This window comes from Hakea prostrata, chromosome 11 (assembly GCF_041222555.1).
Source record: "Hakea prostrata isolate BN-2017 chromosome 11, UWA_Hpros_2, whole genome shotgun sequence".
Taxonomy (NCBI): domain Eukaryota; kingdom Viridiplantae; phylum Streptophyta; class Magnoliopsida; order Proteales; family Proteaceae; genus Hakea; species Hakea prostrata.
This window is the reverse complement of record NC_142610.1, coordinates 22,368,887-22,389,968: the sequence shown is the minus strand read 5'-3', so window position 1 is coordinate 22,389,968 and position 21,082 is coordinate 22,368,887. Positions and strand designations below refer to the sequence as shown.

Genomic DNA, 21,082 nt, shown 5'->3' with positions numbered 1-21,082 from the left:
TTGGAAGTCGGAAGTATTTGCTTAAAAATGGAGTTGTGGAGTAGCATTAGACCATGGGGATGATTTTTTTTCTTCTTTCCCAGTGTTTTTGTGAAAACTTTGCTCTGTCTGCAATAAGATAGGCTTGTTAAGCTCATATTGTAAAGAGAAACATCACTACCAGTGCTTAGAAGAGTTGGGTCATCTCCCCGACGGCTTCCCAACCACAAAAACACAGTGGGGCCCACAAGTGAAAATATGAATTTTTTTCTTTCCAAAATGTGTTTTTCACCTGTGGGCCACACTGTTTTTGTGGTTGGGAAGCCATTGGGGAGCACTCTATGCTCCCTCGACGGGAGTTGATCCCGACTCTGCTTAGAATGGCAAAATTTTAAGCAAACAAACATCTTTATTAGAATTTTTTAGTTTAGCTATTTTTTTTCTTCCACCTTCGCATGTGTGTAGATATTATTCTTTGGTTTCATTTGCTTCTTTTCTCTATTTTATTCTGTTAATATTGTTTGTATTGTATACTCTATCTTCTTTCATTTTTTCCTAGTAAAACTGTGGTGTTTTCTAATTAAGATGAATAGTCATACTTGTTTAGCTTTCAAAAAGTAAAATCCTGTTGTAGTACCATGCACTTCAGTTGAGAAATATGAAATTGGTAGAATGGCTTATTGATCAATGATTTCAAGCCCTCTATTTATAATTAAGTGGAAAGTATACTATTACAAGGAATATAATTTTACATGAATAAAAACTCTAATTTAACTCATATACAAACTCTTATTAGACTCTTAATAGAATCCAACACTCCCCCTCAAGTTGAGGCATGGATATCACACATGCCCAACTTGACCAAAAGAGTTTAAAACATCTGTCCAAGTAAACATCTGCAATTTGATCTTCAAACTTATAGATTATGTCTGCCTTATACCCATTTGCTTTGTCCTCATCTTTACTGCAACTTTATGTCTCCAAGGAAGAACGCCCAAGAAAAAAGGTAGAATCTTCAAATGTTGAGAAGACTAAATTTCTGCGCAAATCTAAGGGAAAATATATTTTTGGGGTAACAATTGCTAGGGTACAACAGCAAAAGTGAAACTTTTGATTTGTAGCAATATTAGATCTTTAAAGGGAAAGTTTCCCAAGGGACAATCTCTAAAGGTAGGGAAAAATTGTCAAGATAAGTGACAATCTCCAAAGGTAATAGAGATCAAGTTCTGCAAAGGTCAAACGCCAAATCTTTTGCAATGTTAGGTCTCCAAAGGGAAGATGTCAACATAAAAGGCAAATCTCCAGGGTTAACAGAGATCAAGTTCTGCACAGTCAACAAAGTTAGCTCTATAGCAATGTTAGATCTCTAAAGTGGAAGATTGCGAAGGTAAGGGACAAACTTTCAAAGGTAACAAAGATCAAATTCTACACAAGGAAGTCTACGTGAAAGGTATTTAAATAATGACCTAAAAAATATAAACACTCTTGAAGTAAACATTGAATTGTAGACATCTTCAATCTCCCCCTCACGTGTAGCTTTACACGTGGGGAAAAAATAACAAAGGAAATCCCTAAATGATATGGTCCATGGTCCACCAAGGTAAGATATTGGCTTGAATGGAATTAGAAGAATTCCCCTTTGCGTGAGACTAGTTCTCCTTGCTCGCCCCACCAGAATGCTTAACCCAGTTTTCTCTTAGCTCCCCCCCCCCCCCATTTTATTATGTCTGAGTTTATTGTGTGGAATATTAGAGGTCTTAATGCTGTTGCAAAACAGGGGGAAGTCAAAAAAATTCCTTATGGACTCTAAAGCTACCTTCTGTGCCATCCTTGAGACTCATGTCCAAGCTGAAAATGCCCAACAGATTGCCCAATTTTTGGCCCCATCTTGGTCCTTTCTTTCCAATTATTCTCATTGCCCAAGTGGGTGACTTTGGGTTCTTTGGGACCCCTCCTCCTTCTTTATATCCCTCGCTGATTCTTCTCCTCAACTCATGCACCTTTCCGTCTCTCCTTCCAATTCTAATTCCTCCTTTTTTCTCACCATTGTCTATGGTTTTAATAGGGCCTCCGACCGTGCCCCTCTTTGGGACTCCATTCGTTCCTTGTCTTCTTCTCTCGGGCACCTTCCCTGGGGTGTTGGGGGAGACTTCAACCTTGTTCGTTTCTCCCATGATAGGGTGGGTGGGCGTCCTCCAAAACCCAGTTGTGGTTGAGGATTTTAATTCTTGTATTGAGGACTCTTGTCTCACTGATCTTCGATGGTCGGGCCATTCTCTATCTTGGCATAACCGGCGTATCGGTGTAGATAGGATTGCCTCGAAACTCGATCGTTTCCTTGTCAATCATCACTGGCTCTCCTCCTTCCCAGACTCCCATGCCTCTTTCTCTCCTGCTTGCCTTTTTGATCACTCTCCATGCCTTGTCCATCTCCTTCCCCTTTCTTCATTTGGTCCCAAGCCTTTTAAATTCTTTGATATGTGGACCTCTAACCAGTCCTTCCTTCCCGCTGTCAAGGAAGCCTGGGAGAAGCCTGTCCATTGTCACTCCCTCCCCCTTATTGCCTTTGCTCGCCATCTTAGGAATACTAAGGAAGCTCTCCGTCGGTGGAACTCTTCCACTTTCGGAGACATTCCCTCGAGGGTTTCTAATAGCCGCTCTAATCTCCTAAGGATCCAAGCTCTCCTCCAAACTGACCCCCTCAACCCTTTGCTTGCTGAGAGTGAAAGGGACCTTTCTTCAGAGCTATCTTCTCTTGTCTCCCTTAAAGAGAGTTTCCTCCGGCAAAAAGCCAGAATCAATTGGCTCCAGCTTGGAGACTCTAATACGGCTTTCTTTCACCGCTCTCTTAAATCTCGAATTAATCACAACTCCATTCCTGCCCTCCTTTCTAGCAATGGTACTTGGATCTACGACCCATCGGGAATCAAAGCCGAGGTTGTCTCTTACTTTTCAAATCTTCTCTCTCCTTCTACTCTCCCGCAACGCCCTTCCCTCCCCCCGGGTCTTATCAATAAATTTGTTGACCCCCTTTCTCTTCCCTCTCTCTTCTCTATTCCTTCCCATGATGAGATTATTCAGGCTATTTGTTCCCATAAATCAAACCGAGCCCCTGGCCCAGATGGTTTCAGTATGGGCTTCTATTCTTGTGCCTGGGATCTCATTGAGGATGACCTTATCCGAGCTGTCCGCAGTTTCTTCCTTAATCCATCTCAACTCCCTTCCATCAATCAAACTTTTCTTTGTCTAATCCCCAAAAAGGCTGGAGCCTCTTCTGTCTCAGATTTTCGCCCCATCTCCCTTTGTAATCTCCTCTACAAATTCATCTCCAAAATCCTTGCGAATCGGCTCAAAAAGGTTATGCATAGCTTGATTAGTCCCAACCAATCGGCTTTCATCGCGGGTCGTAGTATTGCAAATAATATCCTACTTTGTGCCGAGGTTGTCAGGGGTTTCGATAGATCCTCTCACTCCTCTGCAGCCCTTCTCAAAGTTGATCTCCACAAAGCTTTCGACTCTATCCGTTGGGACTTTATCAATAATGTTCTCGCTGCCATGGGATTTCCTCCTTCCTTCATCCATTGGATCGAGGTTTGCACCTGTACTCCCTTCTTCTCCGTTCTAACTAATGGCTCTCCGGCTGGATTTTTTCCCTCTCGTATCGGTATTCGCCAAGGCTGTCCCCTTTCTCCCTTCCTTTTCTCTCTTGCTCTGGAGGTGCTCTCGCGAATCCCCCAAGCCAAGACGGATCAGCTCCTGATTTCTCCCATCCCTAAATGCAAAGCCCTTAATCTCACCCATCTCGCTTTTGCTGATGATCTCATGATATTTGCCAAAGCGGACCATAGATCCATCTCCTCCATCATCTCGGCCCTTACCTTCTTTGAATCCATCTCTGGTCTTAGGGTCAATCTTGATAAATCTACCCTCTTCCTTTCTGGAGTGTCTGAGCCTCTTCGATAAAATCTATTAAATCTTTCGGGGTTCAAGCCTGGCTCCTTCCCTGTGGTTTACCTTGGTCTCCCGCTTATCCCAGGTAGACTCTCTCGCCATCACTGTTCTCCCATGTTAGATCACATCCGTAAGAGTCTCCAACTCTGGAAAAGCCGGCTTCTATCCTTTGCCAGTAGGGTGGAGCTCATTCGGTCTGTGCTCCAATCCTCCTACCTTTATTGGTGTGGCATTTTCCCGATTCCCAAGGCCATTTCGTCTACAATGGAATCTCTCTTCTGTGCTTTTCTTTGGAAGGGCCAAGAATCTGCACAATTCCTCCGGCCTATCAGTTGGTCCAACATTTGTCGGCCCAAATCTGAAGGGGGCCTTGGAATTCGTCGTATCCAAGAAGTCAATTCCGCAGCTTTACTCAAACTCATTTGGAAAATTGTCACCAACCTGGATTCCATCTGGGTTAAATGGGTCCACTCTTATCTCCTCAAATCTGACTCCTTCTGATTTGTCCCTATCCCTCCTAATCCTTCCTGGACCTGGAGGAAGCTTCTTCTCCTGAGACACCATGCTCTCCCTGCCATTTCCATTCAGATCTCCACTGGTTCCTCCACTTCATTCTGGCTAGATCCGTGGCATCCATTGGGTATCCTTATCAATCTTTTCACTCCCCGCTTTGTCTATGAGACCCGCATTCCCAAATCTACCCGCCTCTCGCATTTCATCTCTAACGGTTCTTGGGTCCCTTCTCCTCACCATAGTCTCACGCAAGTTTGGAACTCTCTTCCCCCTATCCTCTCCATTCCCCATTATAGAGTTATTTGGCTCCCCTCCACTTCCAAAATTTACACTACCCCCTCTGCTTGGAGCCTTTTCCGTTCTCCCTCCCCTCCCCCCATTTGGCCCCCCTTGGTTTGGTTCAAAGGTCATATCCCCCGCCATTCTCTTACCCTTTGGAGAGCCCTAAACATTGCCCTCCCAACTCAGTCTTTCCTTGTTTTGCGCCATGTCCCTGTGAACACAAATTGCATTCTTTGCTGGAATAGCACTGAGGATATTGAGCATCTGTTCTTTTCTTGCCCCTTCTCTAGTGCTCTTTGGAGAAAAGCCCTTACCTTCATCTGGCCCCGCTCTCGTCGCTCTTTTGGATTTGCCCGGGACTGGTCTTGGGTTTTGAGTAACTTTTCAGGTACCTCTATATGTGACCAAATTGGCAGGCTTGTCTTTGGTGCTTCAGTCCATCATCTATGAGTTCACAGATTCTTGCTTGTCCCCAAATCCCTCTTATTCAATAGTAAATATTCTGCAAATCATTCTTTTTTCAGCAACCTCCTTCTTAGGACCAGATCTGATTTCTTTCCCTAACTGCTGTTCACCAGTTATTCAGCAAATCATTCCTCTCCCAATATAGCATCAGGCTATGATCCCAGGGCTCTATCACACTTCAATGAAGATCTTCTGTAATGTAGCAGTGTCTTGGCTATATAACTGCAAATAAGTTAGTGAGCTGACCTTTTCTTCTTGTGACTGAACGCTTCCGTTGGAGAAACTGAAATCTGGGAGACCAGATGGGTCTGAACATCCAATTACTAAGAGTTCTATTGGTGCTATTCTGAGTTTTTTTTTTGGCTGTTGCAATTTCAGTCTAACCCAAAATTAATTACCTAGTGATACGGAGAGATTATGATCAGACCGGGTTCATACCTGGTCCGACCCTCGACCCCGGTCGAGACGGAGAGAACCGACTCGCTCCCGAGCAAACCGGATCTAGAAGATGGCTTGCTGAAGAAGAAAGCTTATTCGGCTGCAAGCGTGCCCTAATCCTACTTATGGATTAGGGTAATTACCCTAATGATGGCAGACTCGAATTGATGGCTGCAGATAATCATTACCGAAGGGATAACTATCACATAACCTAAAGGTTATCTCAGGAGTCCTCTACTAGTCCAAACTAGTAGAAGTCTATTGCTCAACGGATCTAACAGTTAAGATCCAACGACTACCCGAAGAAGGCTCAAGTGCATCCAACGAAGGAGATTCGAAGGTACACTCTATATAAACCTCACTACCATACAAGGTGAGGGGATCGAAAAGAATACTATCTGAGACTCAGGTTCAGATAAATAATGATAGACCAAAACTATCAGCGATCTGCTATCTAGATCACCTTTCCCAGTTCTTCATTCCTTAGCTCTGTGCTTCTAGCAGAGCCGTTTGTGATTAAGTTCATCAACTGACTTAGCCTTCGGAGGTGGACTCCCGACCCCAGCGGTCGGGCCACATCTGACGCTTTCGTTTTGCAGGTCATCACGAGGATATTTATGGGCTGAGCAGATTTTGGACGCATCAATTGGCGCCGTCTGTGGGAAACAACTTGAAAAGCCATGGTGACTAGATCAGCAGCCGCGCAGCTGCTGCACAACGCAATTCCGGTGTTCAAATCCCTGAGTGAATAATCCAGATATTCCCCAGGAAAGCCAAAATCCTATCGAGGTAGATGGTGGCCAGGGAGGACGTAATCATCCTCCTGATACACTCCAAGATCAATTAGATCAGGTAAAGATTCAACTCTTGGAGGTGAGCCAAGCACTCCGCATGCTCACCAGACGAGTGGTTTTACCACAAGAACCTGATCAGCGCGATTCAGGGAGAACTGCATTGCCACGTGACCAGAGATTGGCTAAAGACCGGAATATCGATCAGAATTTTCATGAAGGAGACCGAGGACTTAGGAGGATTGATGATCAACCGAGGCGAGACGATCGGTTCGACAGACCGCAAGAGAGTACAACTAATTCAAATACAAGGTTGGATACAGGGGTAAGAACTCACTCACCCACTGTCAGAAGAACCGTTCGTGATGATCGAGCAGTTCGTGATGAGCGGAATGCTCGGGAAAGACGGGTTGTTCGTGATGATCGAGTAGCACGGGATGATCGTGTTAGTCGAGGTCGTGATCATATTGCTGAAGATCACCCGACCCAGATTGATCAGGAATTGGCCAACATCAATGAGAAATTAGGGCAGTTGGCTAAGGGAAGAATAACTGAGGATATTTACTCAGTCATTCGGAAGACTCCCTTTGCCGAGCCAATTGCGGGATATCAGTTTCCCTGTAACTTCCGTTTGCCTACCTTTTCAACATTCGATGGCTCCGAAGATCCAACAGCTCACATCGGCTATTACCAACAGACCATGGCAGTTTCAGGTAATTCTGATGAAATTTTATGCAGGGTTTTTGGTTCATCTCTCACTAGAGCAACACAAAAGTGGTTTTCGAACCTCCCCTCTGAAGGATCGTAAACTTTGATGAATTGGCGCGCCAATTCATAGGGCGATTCCGGAGTGGAATACAGGTCAAGAAAACGGAAGAAACCTTGTTTACTGTCAAACAAGGAAAGAACGAATCAATCAGAGAGTTTCTGAAAAGATTCAACAAAGTGACGATGGAGATAGAAAATTTGGATGAACAAGTAGCCAAAAATGCTCTATTCACGGGACTCACTAATCGGAAACTCCTGGAGTTATTACTACGGGATATGCCTGCGACTTATCTTGAGTTGGTACGAGAGATGCCGAAGCGAGGCTGAAGTCATGGAGATTCTAGATGTGCGCCAAGGAGATAATAAAGTCTCCAATAAGGAACAGAAGGCTCTTGAGCAGAAGCAGAAGCCAAAAAAAAATGTCCGTGATCGGGTTGGAAAATCTCAGGCTTGGCGCCAAAGGTCCCCCAGTAAAAGTGAGTACACTCCATTGAATGCTCCTCGGGCTGATATTTTAAATATCCTCAAAAGAAAAAATATTTTAAAGTGGCCGCCTAAAATTCTTTTGAAACCCGGAGAGCAACGGGATCGAGAAAAGTATTGCCGATTCCACAAGGACTATGGTCATTATACTAATGACTTGTCGTCATCGAAGGCAGATATTGAGAGATTAATATCTCAGGAACATCTGTCCAGTTTCGTTAGCAGAAGAAGGGAGGAGCCACGTGAGCCACGTGAGCCACGTGCGGCTGCTCCTAAAAGGGACCGTTTGGTTAGTTCGGAAAGATCAAGGGAGGCCCCGAAGTCTAGAGAAGGGCAAGGAGGTGATTGAAGCTACTCGGTCACCAATCCTTACCATCTTCAGGGGACCAGAGCCCGAATCACTCCGGAGTCTCGAAAACAAAATCCAAATTTGTTGGAACCGGAGAGACGCAGAGCGGAAGAAGCTGAATGGTGAAGATTCTATCACCTTTAGTGAGGAGGACGAAAGAGATGTTTGTTTACCTCATGATGATGCTATAGTCATCAAGGTAGAGATTGCACGACGGGAAGTGCATAGAGTTTTGATTGATACGAGGTCTCTGCAATCGACCTAATTTCTTACGAAGTGTATCAAAAATTGAAGGTGGATCAGGACTTGATGAAACCTTCATCCACACATCTATATGGTTTTGTAGGGTCATCTGCAGTGGCGGAAGGATCGGTCCAGTTGGATTTATCCATTGGAAGTTTTCCTAAGGAAACAACCGTCCGAATCAATTTTTTGGTGGTTCGGGAACTGCCAGCTTATAATATGATCCTTGGGCGACCATCTTTATCCAAGATAGGTGCTATTGTTTCGACAAAGCACTCGAAGATAAAATTCCCGACCGATATGGGAATTGGTCAAGTCTCCTCCGACCAGAAGATCTCTCGGCAGTGTTACGTTGCCTATTTAAAAGACAAGGAGGGCCCGAGGAAGGTAACTGCCCTGCCTATAGAAGTTCGAAATGATCGGGAAGAGACAAAGATGCAAAGGCCCGAACCAGTGGAGAAGCTGGAACAAATCCAGCTGTGTACCGAGGATGAGAAAAAGATTACTTATATCGGGTCTGAACAATGGAAGAATTTAAAGATGAGTTGAAGTTATTTCTTCAACGAATAAAGATGTATTTGCATGGTCTGTGAGGACATGCCCGGAATCAATCGGGCCATTGCAGAGCACAAACTTTGGATAGATCCTAAGGCGAAACCAGTGATACAGAAAAGAAGAAATTTCTCCATTGAAAAATATGAAGCCGTTCAAAGCAAAGTTGAAAAACTTAAGAATTCTGGTTTCATAGAACCAATTGAGTGCCCAACTTGGTTGGCCAACGTGGTAATGGTAAAAAAGGCGAATGGGAAGTGGAGGATGTGTACGGACTACACGGATCTTAACAAAGCTTGCCCAAAAGATTGCTACCCGTTGCCTCGGATTGACCTCTTGATAGATGCGATCGCAGGATATGAAACTTTAAGTTTCATGGATGCCTACTCAGGGTATAATCAAATCCTTATGAATAAGGAGGATGAGAAGTATACGGCTTTCATGACTGATCGTGAAAGCTATTATTACTAGGTCATGCCTTTTGGCCTGAAGAATGCAGGAGCAACATATCGAGGGCCGTCAACAAGATTTTCAAAGAGCTGATAGGAAAGAATGTTGAAGCTTATGTTGACGACATGCTAGTGAAAAGCTTTACAAAAGCAAATCATATTACGATTTGACCGAGGTATTCTCAGATCATGCTGGAAATATCAAATGAAGCTAAATCCGGAAAAGTGTGCCTTTGGAGTCTCCTCGGGCAAATTTTTGGGCTTCATGGTATCACCGAGGGGAATTGAGGCTAATCCCGCCAAAATACAAGCTCGATTGATATGGAGGCTCCCAAAACTGTTCGGGATGTGCAGGTGTTTAACGGGGAGAGTTCTTTGCTTTAAATCGATTCATCTCCAAGTCCGGAGAAAAATGTTTGCCTTTCTTCAAGGCACTTAAAGACCTGAAGGGCGATAAGGAAGCGAAATGGATCGAAGAGTGCCGAAAGAAGCTTTCGAGGAATTAAAAGAAGCACTTGGACAACCACCGATCCCGTCCGGACCGAGAGAAGGGGGAAATATTACAGCTATATCTAGCGACGTCCCTTTCAAGCGATCGGTGCAAGACTTGTTCGTGAAAAAGATAAAAAACAATGGCCGATTTACTATGTAAGCCACGTGTTGCTAGATGCGGAGACAAAATATTCACAGATTGAGAAGCGTGCTCTGCTCTCATGATGGTCGCCAGGAAGCTAAGGCCATATTTTCAGGCTCATCCAATTGAGGTATTTACAACTTTTCCTCTTAGTAAAGTTCTTAATAAACCCGATTTGTCCGGAAGGATGGTGTCCTGGTCGGTTGAACTCAACGAGTTCCAAGTGAGCTTTAAGCCCGGAACCGCAATCAAGGCTCGGGCATTAGCCGACTTTGTAGTAGAAACTACCGCACCGGTGGAACCCACCATTGAGGATCCCATTATACCAACCACTTGGGAGGTATATGTGGATGGTTCGAGTAATAAAGATGGAGCAGAGAGCTGGAATTCTATTAAAAAGTCCAGCAGGATTTATTATTCGATATGCTTTGAGATTTGCATTTGAAGCAAGTAATAACGAAGCAGAATATGAGGCTCTGATAGGAGGACTTCGGTTGTCAAAAGCATTATCTATTGCAGATGTCACTATTTATAGTGACTCAACTTATAGTCAACCAAGTCCAGGGGGAGTATGGTATTAAAGAACCACGCTTGCGAAATATCAAGAGATAGTGCAGGCATTTCAAAACCAATTTTGGAATTTGAAGATATCTCGATTTCGAGGAATGAAAATTCAGTGGCGGATGAGCTATCCCGACTAGCCAATGCCAAAGAAAAGAATCTAGACCCTTCGGTCTACATTGAAGAGATAACTTTTCCAAGTTATCATGAGAAAGAAATTTCTTATATTGAAGCGAAACGTTCTTGGATGGATCCGATAATCGAGTATCTAAGGGATGACAAATTACCCGAGGATCCAATAGAGGCAAGGTTGATCAAGATTCGATCAGCTAGATTTGTCATTCGGAATGGGAGACTATACAAAAGATCTTATGCTGGACCCCTTATGAGATGTATAGGCCCCGAAGGAGCAAAATCAGCTTTGGCTGAGGTTCATGAAGGAATTTGTGGAGCTCACATGGGTGGACGAGCCCCGGCTCACAAAATTCTCGAGACTTGGGTTATATTGGCCTAAGGTCCAAGAGGCTACTATGGAATACGTTCGTCGATGTGGTAACTCACAAATTCATGCTACAAGATCGAAGCGCCCGGCGGAAACTATGACTTCAATTCTAAATCCCATTCCCTTTGCGATGTGGGGAATTGATATCATGGGCAAATTCACCAAGGCATCAAAGCGGATGGGAATATCTGATAGCAGCAATTGATTACTTCACAAAATGGGTAGAAGCCAGTGCACTGGCGGCAATTACTGAGAAAAAAGTGGAGAAATTCGTGTTTGAATCAATCATATATCGCTTTGGGATTCCAAAGATTATCGTCACTGACCATGGTACTTAGTTCGACTGTCAACAATTTGAGCAATTCTGTGGAACATATATGATCGAGCATCGTATGTCCTCAGTGGCATACCCCCAAAGCAATGGACAGGTAGAGGTTACTAACCGAACACTACTTGGAAGGAATAAAGAGAAGACTCGAAGGCGACAAAGCTTCTTGGGTCGAAGAACTTCATAATGTACTGTGGGCTTATAGAACTACGGTTCGAACACCCACATGAGAAACTCCATTCAGGTTGGCATATGGATCCAAAGCATTAGCACCAGTGGAAATAATGGCGGGGACATTACGGGATCGTGAGTTCGAGGAAAAAGCAAATGAACAAGGACTACTTGATAGTCTTGATTTGTTGGAAGAAGTTCGGGCAAAGGCAATAGCATGAACTCAACATTATCAAAGAAGGATAGCGTCTCATTATAATACTCGAGTGAAGAATCGTCGGTACTTAGCCGGAGATTTGGTGTTTAGAAACACCCTAGCTTCCAACCCGCGTCACCAAAGAAAATTGGACCCTTCCTGGGAAGGACCTTATATGGTTGTGAAAACAGTCGGTTCAGGAGCTTACAGGCTGAAGAACATCAACACCCAGAAAGAGTTGGATCGTTCGTGGAATGCTAGGCATCTCAAAAAGTTTTATCCTTGATGATGATTTCAATTTTGTTCGCGATGTAATCATTTTCAACTCAATTAATGCAATTTTTGGCTTTCAACAAACTATCTTTTGATTGGGGGGCATCATACACCACATTCAAGAACAAGATCCAACTATAAGGCATCGGATGAAAATTCGTGTGGGTCCTTCAACACTTATGGAAAATTTTCGGACTTTCTTAAGTCGAGGCATCGGATGAAAATCCGAGTGAGTTCCTTTTGCAAGGTGTCGGTTTGAAACCCGAGTAAGTTCCTTCAAGACTTATTGAATTTTTGAATTATCCTTAAGTAAAGGCATCGGTTTAAAACCCGAGTGAGTTCCTTCTCAGACTTATTGTATTTCTCCGGAAATCCTTAAGTAAAGGCATCGGTTTAAAACCCGGGTGAGTTCCTTCTCAGACTTATTGTATTTCTTCGGAAATCCTTAAGTAAAGGCATCGGTTTAAAACCCGAGTGAGTTCCTTCTCAGACTTATTGTATTTCTCCGGAAATCCTTAAGTAAAGGCATTGTTTCAAACAACTAAGACCTAATGCAACAACGATTCAAGTGGCTAGCAAAGTTCAAGATAAAGTTAATTTCTTATTTCTTCAAAAGATCCAAAGAGGCCAGTATCAAAACAATTACAAGAGCTGGATACAATCTTCGGTCAAAAAAGAAAGTCATCATAGGTGACTGTTAAGAAGTTATACAAGATCGACGCGACTTTGCTAGAACAAACATATGAGTCAACCATTGGTGTGGATTCAAGGAAAAGAAGAGAAGAAATGAGGATTACAAAAAATATTTCGGTATACATAAAATCCTCCGCAATTTCATACTCTTTGTCCAGCTTGTCCAAGAGAAGTATGGTCCTCGACCAAATTTGCATTCAAGATGAGCTCGTCATAATTGACTTCTTCCAGGGGAGAATAAACAGGAGAATCTTCCAGATAATGCATAATATCTGGATAGGAAGGTGGAGGATCAATCTTATCCTTGGTCCAATCGGGAGGAGGAATACCCGGTGTCGGTAGATACTTCAGGATGGCAAACAACACTGTAGGGAGTCGTATCAAAATGAGATCCTTCCTTAATATTGATTCCCATACTTCATTCTCACCATCCCGGTACGCCTGCAAGTTATAAGCATTCAGCATATCAACAAAGGGCTTACTGTGTAAATACTTGAAGACGCAGGCTCTGCGAACATCGATTGGAAGGGATTCGGGCAAAGGAACGACAGCTTGCCTTTCGGGTAACGTTTCGAGATCCTTTGGCTCCCGACTTTCCAACTGTTCGCTCCAATCGCCGGATCTTCTCCCTGGCATCATCCAAGTCCGATCGAAGACGACCAATCATCGAATTTTTTCTCCTGCCACCTCCCAAGCTAGATTCCGAAGGCGAGCAATCTCAACATCTTTAGCTTCAGAGATTTCCCGAAGCCTAGAAACTTCATTGCTCAACCTCATCGAGCCTAGAAACTGCTTCCACTTGGTTGTGGAAGTTACCAAAGAAGACTCCTGCAAACAACTTCCGAGTTAAGAAGGAGCAGAAGAGTAATTTTTCAGAATCAGAGGATAATGAAGAAAGACTTACATCACCAGTGACTTCGTAAAGACTTCATCTGGAAGTTTGGAAAGAACTGCGCTCTCAGAAGTCATTCGAGCAGCAGTACACCATTCCAACGCTCTGTCAAACTCGTTTTGACACTAATTCAGGCGAAGGATGAGAAGGATGAGCTGCATCACTTGTCAACCGACGGCGCTTCCTAGTGGCAAAATCCTCCGACTCGGAAGGAGAGGAGGAGGATGCCAAACAAGCATTAGAATGGGAAATAGGAGCAGCACCTGCTGGGACCACACCTTCATTAGATGCCAACATAGTTGCCTCAGATGCCTAAAGAGTCTCTTTCGGGGGTGCACCAACAGTCTCACCAGCAGGGGCGTCGGCAGCACCATCGGCAACGGAGTAATCAAGATCTTCCTGGGAAAGATGAGCGATCACTTCGGGCAAAGGAGGCGCAGGGACGGCATCAATAGAAACTGTGGGAATCTGACTTGAAGATTCACTGGCAGCAGTCGCCTTACGCTTGGAGGATTCACTAGCTGAAACCACCTCACTGGCCCCAACCACCACCGACGGAACGATTTTCTTGCAAGATTTTGCTCTGATAAAGTTCGGGTTGATCTTGGGAGCCACTATGCAAACAAACAAGCCGTATCAGTACAGAAATAAAACGACGACAACAAGAGGGAAAACCCTAGTTTTTTATCACTTCCAACAAAACCAAATAACTAAACCCCAAGTATAACTACTGTGCAGTTTACTCAGGGGGGAAGTGGGGAAAGAGATGAGTAACCAAGAAACTCACTTGTTTAGAAGTTGATAGAGCTATTGTTGGAGTACGAGGAATACGGAAGCAGACCGAAGGACGAAAGGTCGCTTTAGCACTTTAGCAAATCTAACTTGCAGATAGCACGATAGATGGAGGGTACCCACGAAGGCTTTAAATAGCCTTAGGTACTAAGACGACGGTTGAAGGCTAAGGACAACCGACGACCTAGATCAAAATGACGCTTCGAAATCCGCAGAAAGCAAGATCAACAGTCGGAGGGATGCCACATGGAAACATGTGGAAACGAGCACCTGATGCAAAGATACCTCCAATCGTCGCACCGCCATTAAAATAATGGATGTATTTCCGATTCATTGGAAACAGTGAATGGTATACAAAAGCAAGAAAACGTTTGAACTTCGCAAAAGGGAAACGTGCGGACGTTGCAATAAATGAAGTAGTGGGGAAGATTAATGCATCTTTCCGAAACGCATCTTCACAATATTTCTACAAGATTATTATTCGGCGAGGAATGTAAAGTTAAGTGATAAGTTTTATCATTTATACTTTGATATTCAAGGCAAGATTTCGGCAGGAGACGGGGAAATGTAAAGGCCAACATGAAAAAGAAATGTCTATTCATTAATAAGAGGGTAAATCTTTACAATAAAAGATGACTCCCTAAGCCTCTTTTTCATTGTTGCCCGAGGGACCCTGTTCGGGAGGACTTTTCTCAGGATCTTGAGAAGATCCTTCCTCAAGAATGGCATCGGCTGAGTCCTCTACAGCAGCAACTTGAGACTCGGCTTGTGATTTCTCCTCTGGAAGTGCCGGCTCGTCAGCCAGGTATGCCTCATATTGAGGGTCAGCTGGAAAAGGATCATCTTCTTCCTGAGCCCAGTCCGGGAGATCCATACCAACTTTCCCGAAGACCTCTTTGTGGCACACCTCACGAAAGGGAGTATTGTCGAAGGCAGGGATTGATCCGAGAATTCGCTCCCAAACGTCGTTCTGCCCCAAGCGATAAGCTTGAACGTTGTAGATACCTAACAGCTCGGAGAAAGGTACGCTGTTCAGGTATTTCCGAACACACTCCTTCCGAAGCTCTGGCTTTATATGCTCAGGCTTGCTAAGGATCGCCAACTTCAGATGTTCTTCGAGCTCCCTACTTTTGAATTCAAGCCTGTCACCAAACAACGTGGCAGCTGCTTTTTGCTTCCTGGCCTCGCGCTCGGCAGCAGCGCGCACGAATCTTCGAAGCTTCGAGGGCCTCCTTGAGGGAGATCACTTCTTCCTCATGCTTTTTCTGCAGCTTCCACGGCAGCTGCAGCCACCGGTTTTATTTCGGAATTGGCCTTGGCCAAATTCTCTTCACAGTTTTGCAAGAAGGAGCTAGTGCGACCAACCCGGCTCAATGCTTCCATGTGTTGATAAAAGCTCAACACAGCATTCCTGGGAAGGTGGAAAATATCAGAAGAAGTCATAAGAAATTATGAAAAAATAAGTAAGCAAGAAGACTGGTACCTTGTAGATTGACTAACAAGGGAGGTGTCATCCAGGGCTTCAAATTCCCGGCGATCGAAGGAGCAAGACCGAGGGAGCTCCATTCTCGCAGCTTTCTCAGGGATCCCGAGTCACCCCGTCGGTCGCCTTCGGGGTCCACCGGGGGTGAAGACCTCCTCACAATCCGTTGAAGCTTTGGATTTTTTATTGGAGGAAGCATCAATTGTGTCATGCCTCCTTTTGGTTCGGGCGGAGGAAGAGATATTGGACCTCTCCACCATCGGTTTTTTCCTTTTACCCGAAGCATCAGCCACGGGCCTGATATTCCTGATACCCCTATAAGAGGGGTCGGGAGAGGGAACGAGGCCTCCTGATCTACGGTCAAGGCTCTGGGTGATCTTTGCTCGGCTGTCACAACGGCCCTAGCGGCCTTCACCCGCAGGCTCTCAGGGTTCATTCTTGGGGGCACTGCAAAGAAGAATGACAAGAGTCAGAATTAAAGACATCACTTCAGTAAAATTAAAGGATGGTGGTTAGAAGTTCACAATGAGCCAAGCCCCAGTACTGAAGGATGGAGTTATACTCCACTTCAAGTCCATGTATCTCTTGATACCATGGAATGGATTTGATCTTCCTGACGGCCGCCTCGTCTTCTCTCGGATAAGGGAAGGCCTCGGTTATTCTTGGAAGAAGAAGTACACCTCCTCCAGGCGGTTGGGAAGTTAAGATCTGATGGAGGTGCTCGACAGAAAAAGTATCGTTCGCGCCATCTTTTGTGGTTAGAAGGGCAAGTTCCTTTGACAAGGATGCTGCCCCTCCAATCAAGTTCAGCCTTATTGCGTTTGGACAGAAAAACCCATCCGAGAGGATGGGAGATAGAAAGAACATGAAAATGTACAAAGAGAGAAAGAGATGGCGTAATGCCAAGTTCAAAACACAAACCCAAGAAGCCGACGATGAGACGCCAACTATTGGGGAGGAGCATTCCGAGACAAATATTCCAATGATTCAGAATCATGGAGAACAAAGGATTAAAAAAGGGAAAGCGAACCCCGCTTTCCAGTGCATCTATATACAGAGAAAATTCACCCGAAAGTGTTGAATCAACCCTCTCATCAGGGTGGGGAGCCCTAACCTGATAAGAGGAAGGAAAATCAAAATCTTGGATAGCTGAAAGAAGGGTTTCCTCATTATAAATGGAGGGAACAGAGCCAGTGTCCACCATCGGACCCGGAAGTTTGAGGCTGCCTAGAAGACTCGACAATCTTGGAAGATCCAGACTCGAGAAGGACAGGAGAAGTTTCGGTTTTTCTTTCTAAACCTTTTGAGAAACTTCAAAAACTCGCGCCGGAGGACAGTTAGGGTTTTGTTATCACTATCCAACCTGTTCGGGAGCAGGAGAAGCAAAAGCCTCACCGCTATTACCAACACTGGGTACCGGAGAAGCCCTATCGTCCGCCATTACTTGTTTCAAGAACTACAAAAAGAAAAAGACCAAGAAACTTACTGATTCAGTGAGGCGGAAGCTTGAGAGCAAGAAGGCGCGAAGCAGACAACAAAGGTTCAAATTCCAGACAGGAAGAATGAAACCTACGAAGACAACGAACCGCTTTTAAAACACCCGCACGAGTGTTCGGGAATCTGAACGATCGAGATTGATTCAAAATCAACGATCAAGATTGAAAGACGTTTTGAAAGTTTGAACTCACGAATCCGAAATAGGCGTTCGGAAACCGTCGCGTGGATGACGTGAGCCACGACAGATCAACTGCAAGGAGATACGTGGCCTTACACTCACAACGCTCAAGGAAAAGTGACCACCGCATTAAATGTGATATGACATTTAATGAAGCACACAGAGATTATCACCTGACGACGAACCCAGTTAAAAACCAAGCCCTCGAGATCGACCGAACGCTTGGTCTGGGGGGCTCGTGATACGGAGAGATTATAATCAGACCGGGTTCATACCTGGTCCGACCCTCGACCCCGGTCGAGACAGAGAGAACCGACTCGCTCCCGAGCGAACGGGATCTAGAAGATGGCTTGCTGAAGAAGAAAGCTTATTCGGCTGCAAGCGTGCCCTAATCCTACTTATGGATTAGGGTAATTACCCTAATGATGGCAGACTTGAATTGACGGCTGCAGATAATCATTACCGAAGGGATAACTATCACATAACCTAAAGGTTATCTCAGGAGTCCTCTACTAGTCCAAACTAGTAGAAGTCTATTGCTCAACGGATCTAACAGTTAAGATCCAACGACTACCCGAAGAAGGCTCAAGTGCATCCAACGAAGGAGATTCGAAGGTACACTCTATATAAACCTCACTACCATACAAGGTGAGTGGATCGAAAAGAATACTATCTGAGACTTAGGTTCAGATACATACTGATAGACCAAAACTATCAGCGATCTGCTATCTAGATCACCTTTCCCAGTTCTTCATTCCTTAGCTCTGTGCTTCTAGCAGAGCCGTTTGTGATTAAGTTCATCAACTGACTTAGCCTTCGGAGGTGGACTCCCGACCCCAGCGGTCGGGCCACATCTGACGCTTTCGTTTTGCAGGTCATCACGAGGATATTTAAGGGCTGAGCAGATTTTGGACGCATCACCTAGAATATAAATGACCAATTTCATTGTAATGCAAACCACAAATTTCTCAAACACAACAATCAGTTTCTGAGGTTTTCCCTCCTTATTGAGTGTCTTCTAGACCGTATGTAACTTTGGCAGAAGGTGATTAATTAATAAAACATCACTATTATGCTTTATCAAGTGAAGAAAGTCACTCCAATGACTCAGAAAATGTTTACTACTCTTTTACCTATCTAGGTAACATGAACAGTATCCTATGCTCTATTTTGACTGTAATGTCATGTCATGAGTTATTCTATGGTCTAAGCTGCTATTGCTAAGAATTTAAAAACTGCTTGAATTGTTGTATGATTCATTTTGTTAGATGTGAGTCATGTGGCATAACTTTCATTGTGTTGTGGACTGAAACATATCCAAATCCCTGATTTGGAAGTTGTAGAACTTTTCGAGTTCTAATCCCCACCGAGTACAGGAAGTAAACTCTTGATCCTTATTTTCAGAAATTGATTGATATTACATCAAAGTAATGCACTGACGTTAATTGCTTTTCAGGTTGAGGTGGAAAGGATGAGGGGCCGAGCGCATGATAAGTTGATGAACAAGCTTGCAGCAGCAACTCACAAAGCAGAAGAGAAGAGACTAGCAGCCGAAGCAAAGAGAAACCAACGAGCTGCAAAAACTGAGCAGCAAGCAGAGTACATACGTAGAACTGGTCTCATCCCATCCTCATTTTCCTGCTGGAATTGGTGCGCTTGAAATTCCTACACTTATTCCTTGGAGTACCTGGGCCATTGTCACTTACGTGTATGATTTTTTTTACATGTATTTATTTTGTACTTAACATGCATATATTAAGATAAGCATCATAATAGTAATTGTGCTGTTTAGATTGTTCATTGAAAATGGTCTTCACAAGTTCAGCCGATCCTGGTCTCCAATTTTCTGGAAAAATTACTTGGACTAATCCTATCAGGTGAGATCAATAGAAACCCCCAAACTAGATACTTGAGTTTTGGAAATAGGAGTTTTTAAGTCCTTCAATCAAATCAGATGGAGTTTACTAGTCCAAAAACTAATCTTTGCCCAATTTGTTTATAAAGTTGCTATTAGCTACTAAATATGTTGAGGTGTGATTTAGGGTTTAATATGGGGGGTTTTGTGGAAATGGTTGTGATAATGGCCATGCGTGGGATATGCAATTTCCAATTAGACCAACATTTGTTGCAAGAAGAATTGAGCTTGGTTATATGATATCTATACATACTGTATATAACCACTGTATTTATTTAAGAATACAGGTAGGATCTGTTCAAATTAATAAGACTTTTAACTATGATAAGTTGACACATTAGTGATTGTTAATAGAGGTAACAGTTCTAGCATGACAAAACCAAGTTATTACATTCAGGCCATTTTCAATCAACCATTTCCAACACAGTTAGCCAATCCTTGCCATACATGATGACTAATGTATCTACTATTCTACAAAATATATACATATCCCTACCTGACCTTGACCTTCAGCTATCCAGCCTGCATGACCCTGAGGGTTCCAAACAGCCTGGGTTTTCAAAAAAATCCAATCTAGCCCAGCTGGAGCCCTAAAAATAGAATTGATGTTCCCCTACTGTTATATAAGAAAGCTACTGAATCACACGTCAATTTCTGTAGCTTAGCTTATTTATATAGCTCAGACTAGAGTATGCCAAGGGGTCCCAACAACAACCACCTCAAGATCAATGAAGGCATCCAGTGAAACGAAATAAATAAATTTGGCCCAAACGGGTCTCCCTGTCTACCCCTATAGAAGGAAGAGTTGAAACGTTTTGAGTGGAATGTGCTCACACAGTGATGATGAAGATGCACCCATTTGTCACACTATCCTTCATATATGCCTTACTCATATGATGGAACATCAATAACCTTCATCGGTAATACTTAATCTAGATGGCACATTTAGAATCTAATCACAACCCTTTGTAAACATCATTCAAATTCATTGAACAGAGTGGGTCCATCTTATTTTACATGCCAACTGATAGTGGATTGCTAGAAGCGTTTTCCATGTTGTGATCTTTATACATATGGTGTGAAAGTAACCAATACCCAGTTGCTTAATTTTCTGTATAATTAAGTTGTTAGTGGAAGATTGACCCCATATCCCCAAGTAGATAAGATGGTAACCTTCCTTTTGAGTCCAGGCAATTTGAAGCTATACATTGTGGATTTTCCTTCAGTTCTATGCATCAGCCCGAAAAGTGCAGTCGTTAGATCGAGATCTCGGTCGATTTCAACCATTGAAAAACAATGGTCAAGATGAAAAATCTCAACTGAGATCTTGATCCGACGACTGCCATTTCTGCTGAACGTGTTCTCCGACGCATTTATTGCACAGGACTGAAGCTACCCCTTTCAAGTTGTCTCATATTGGGTGGTCCACTTTGTGGGCCTATTAGTTGTAATTTTCTCCAATTCTTCACTCAAATTTTCAAGCAAAAGTGTAATGATTAGCTTTTTCCTTCTTTTTGGTAATAAGTGTAATGACTAACTAGATGAACCAAATGGAGTGTAGTGTGAATTATTTATGACATATCAGGGTGTCTTGGATAACACAAGCATCTCATGAATCATTATAGTGGTCTTTATGAACCCTAAATATCTATCAATTCCTTTTGGTCATGCAATGATGCTAGTCAGCCAGCTCTTTAGCACAAT

General features: G+C 43.6%; 1 protein-coding gene across 3 annotated transcripts in view; it reads left to right on the top strand.

The window, feature by feature from the left end:
• LOC149000921 (uncharacterized) overlaps positions 1-20,653 on the top strand; it is a 38,269-nt gene extending 17,616 nt beyond the window's left edge. Inside the window, exon 5 of one of the 3 annotated variants that reach the window (XM_089139052.1) lies at positions 18,920-20,653. In XM_089139052.1, the coding sequence (XP_088995178.1) occupies positions 18,920-19,123 (204 nt within the window). In that variant the 3' untranslated portion in view covers positions 19,124-20,653. The remainder of the gene's footprint in view (positions 1-18,919) is intronic. The other 2 variants (XM_089139051.1, XM_089139050.1) reach the window with 2 other exon arrangements.
• Positions 20,654-21,082: the final 429 nt, after the last annotated feature.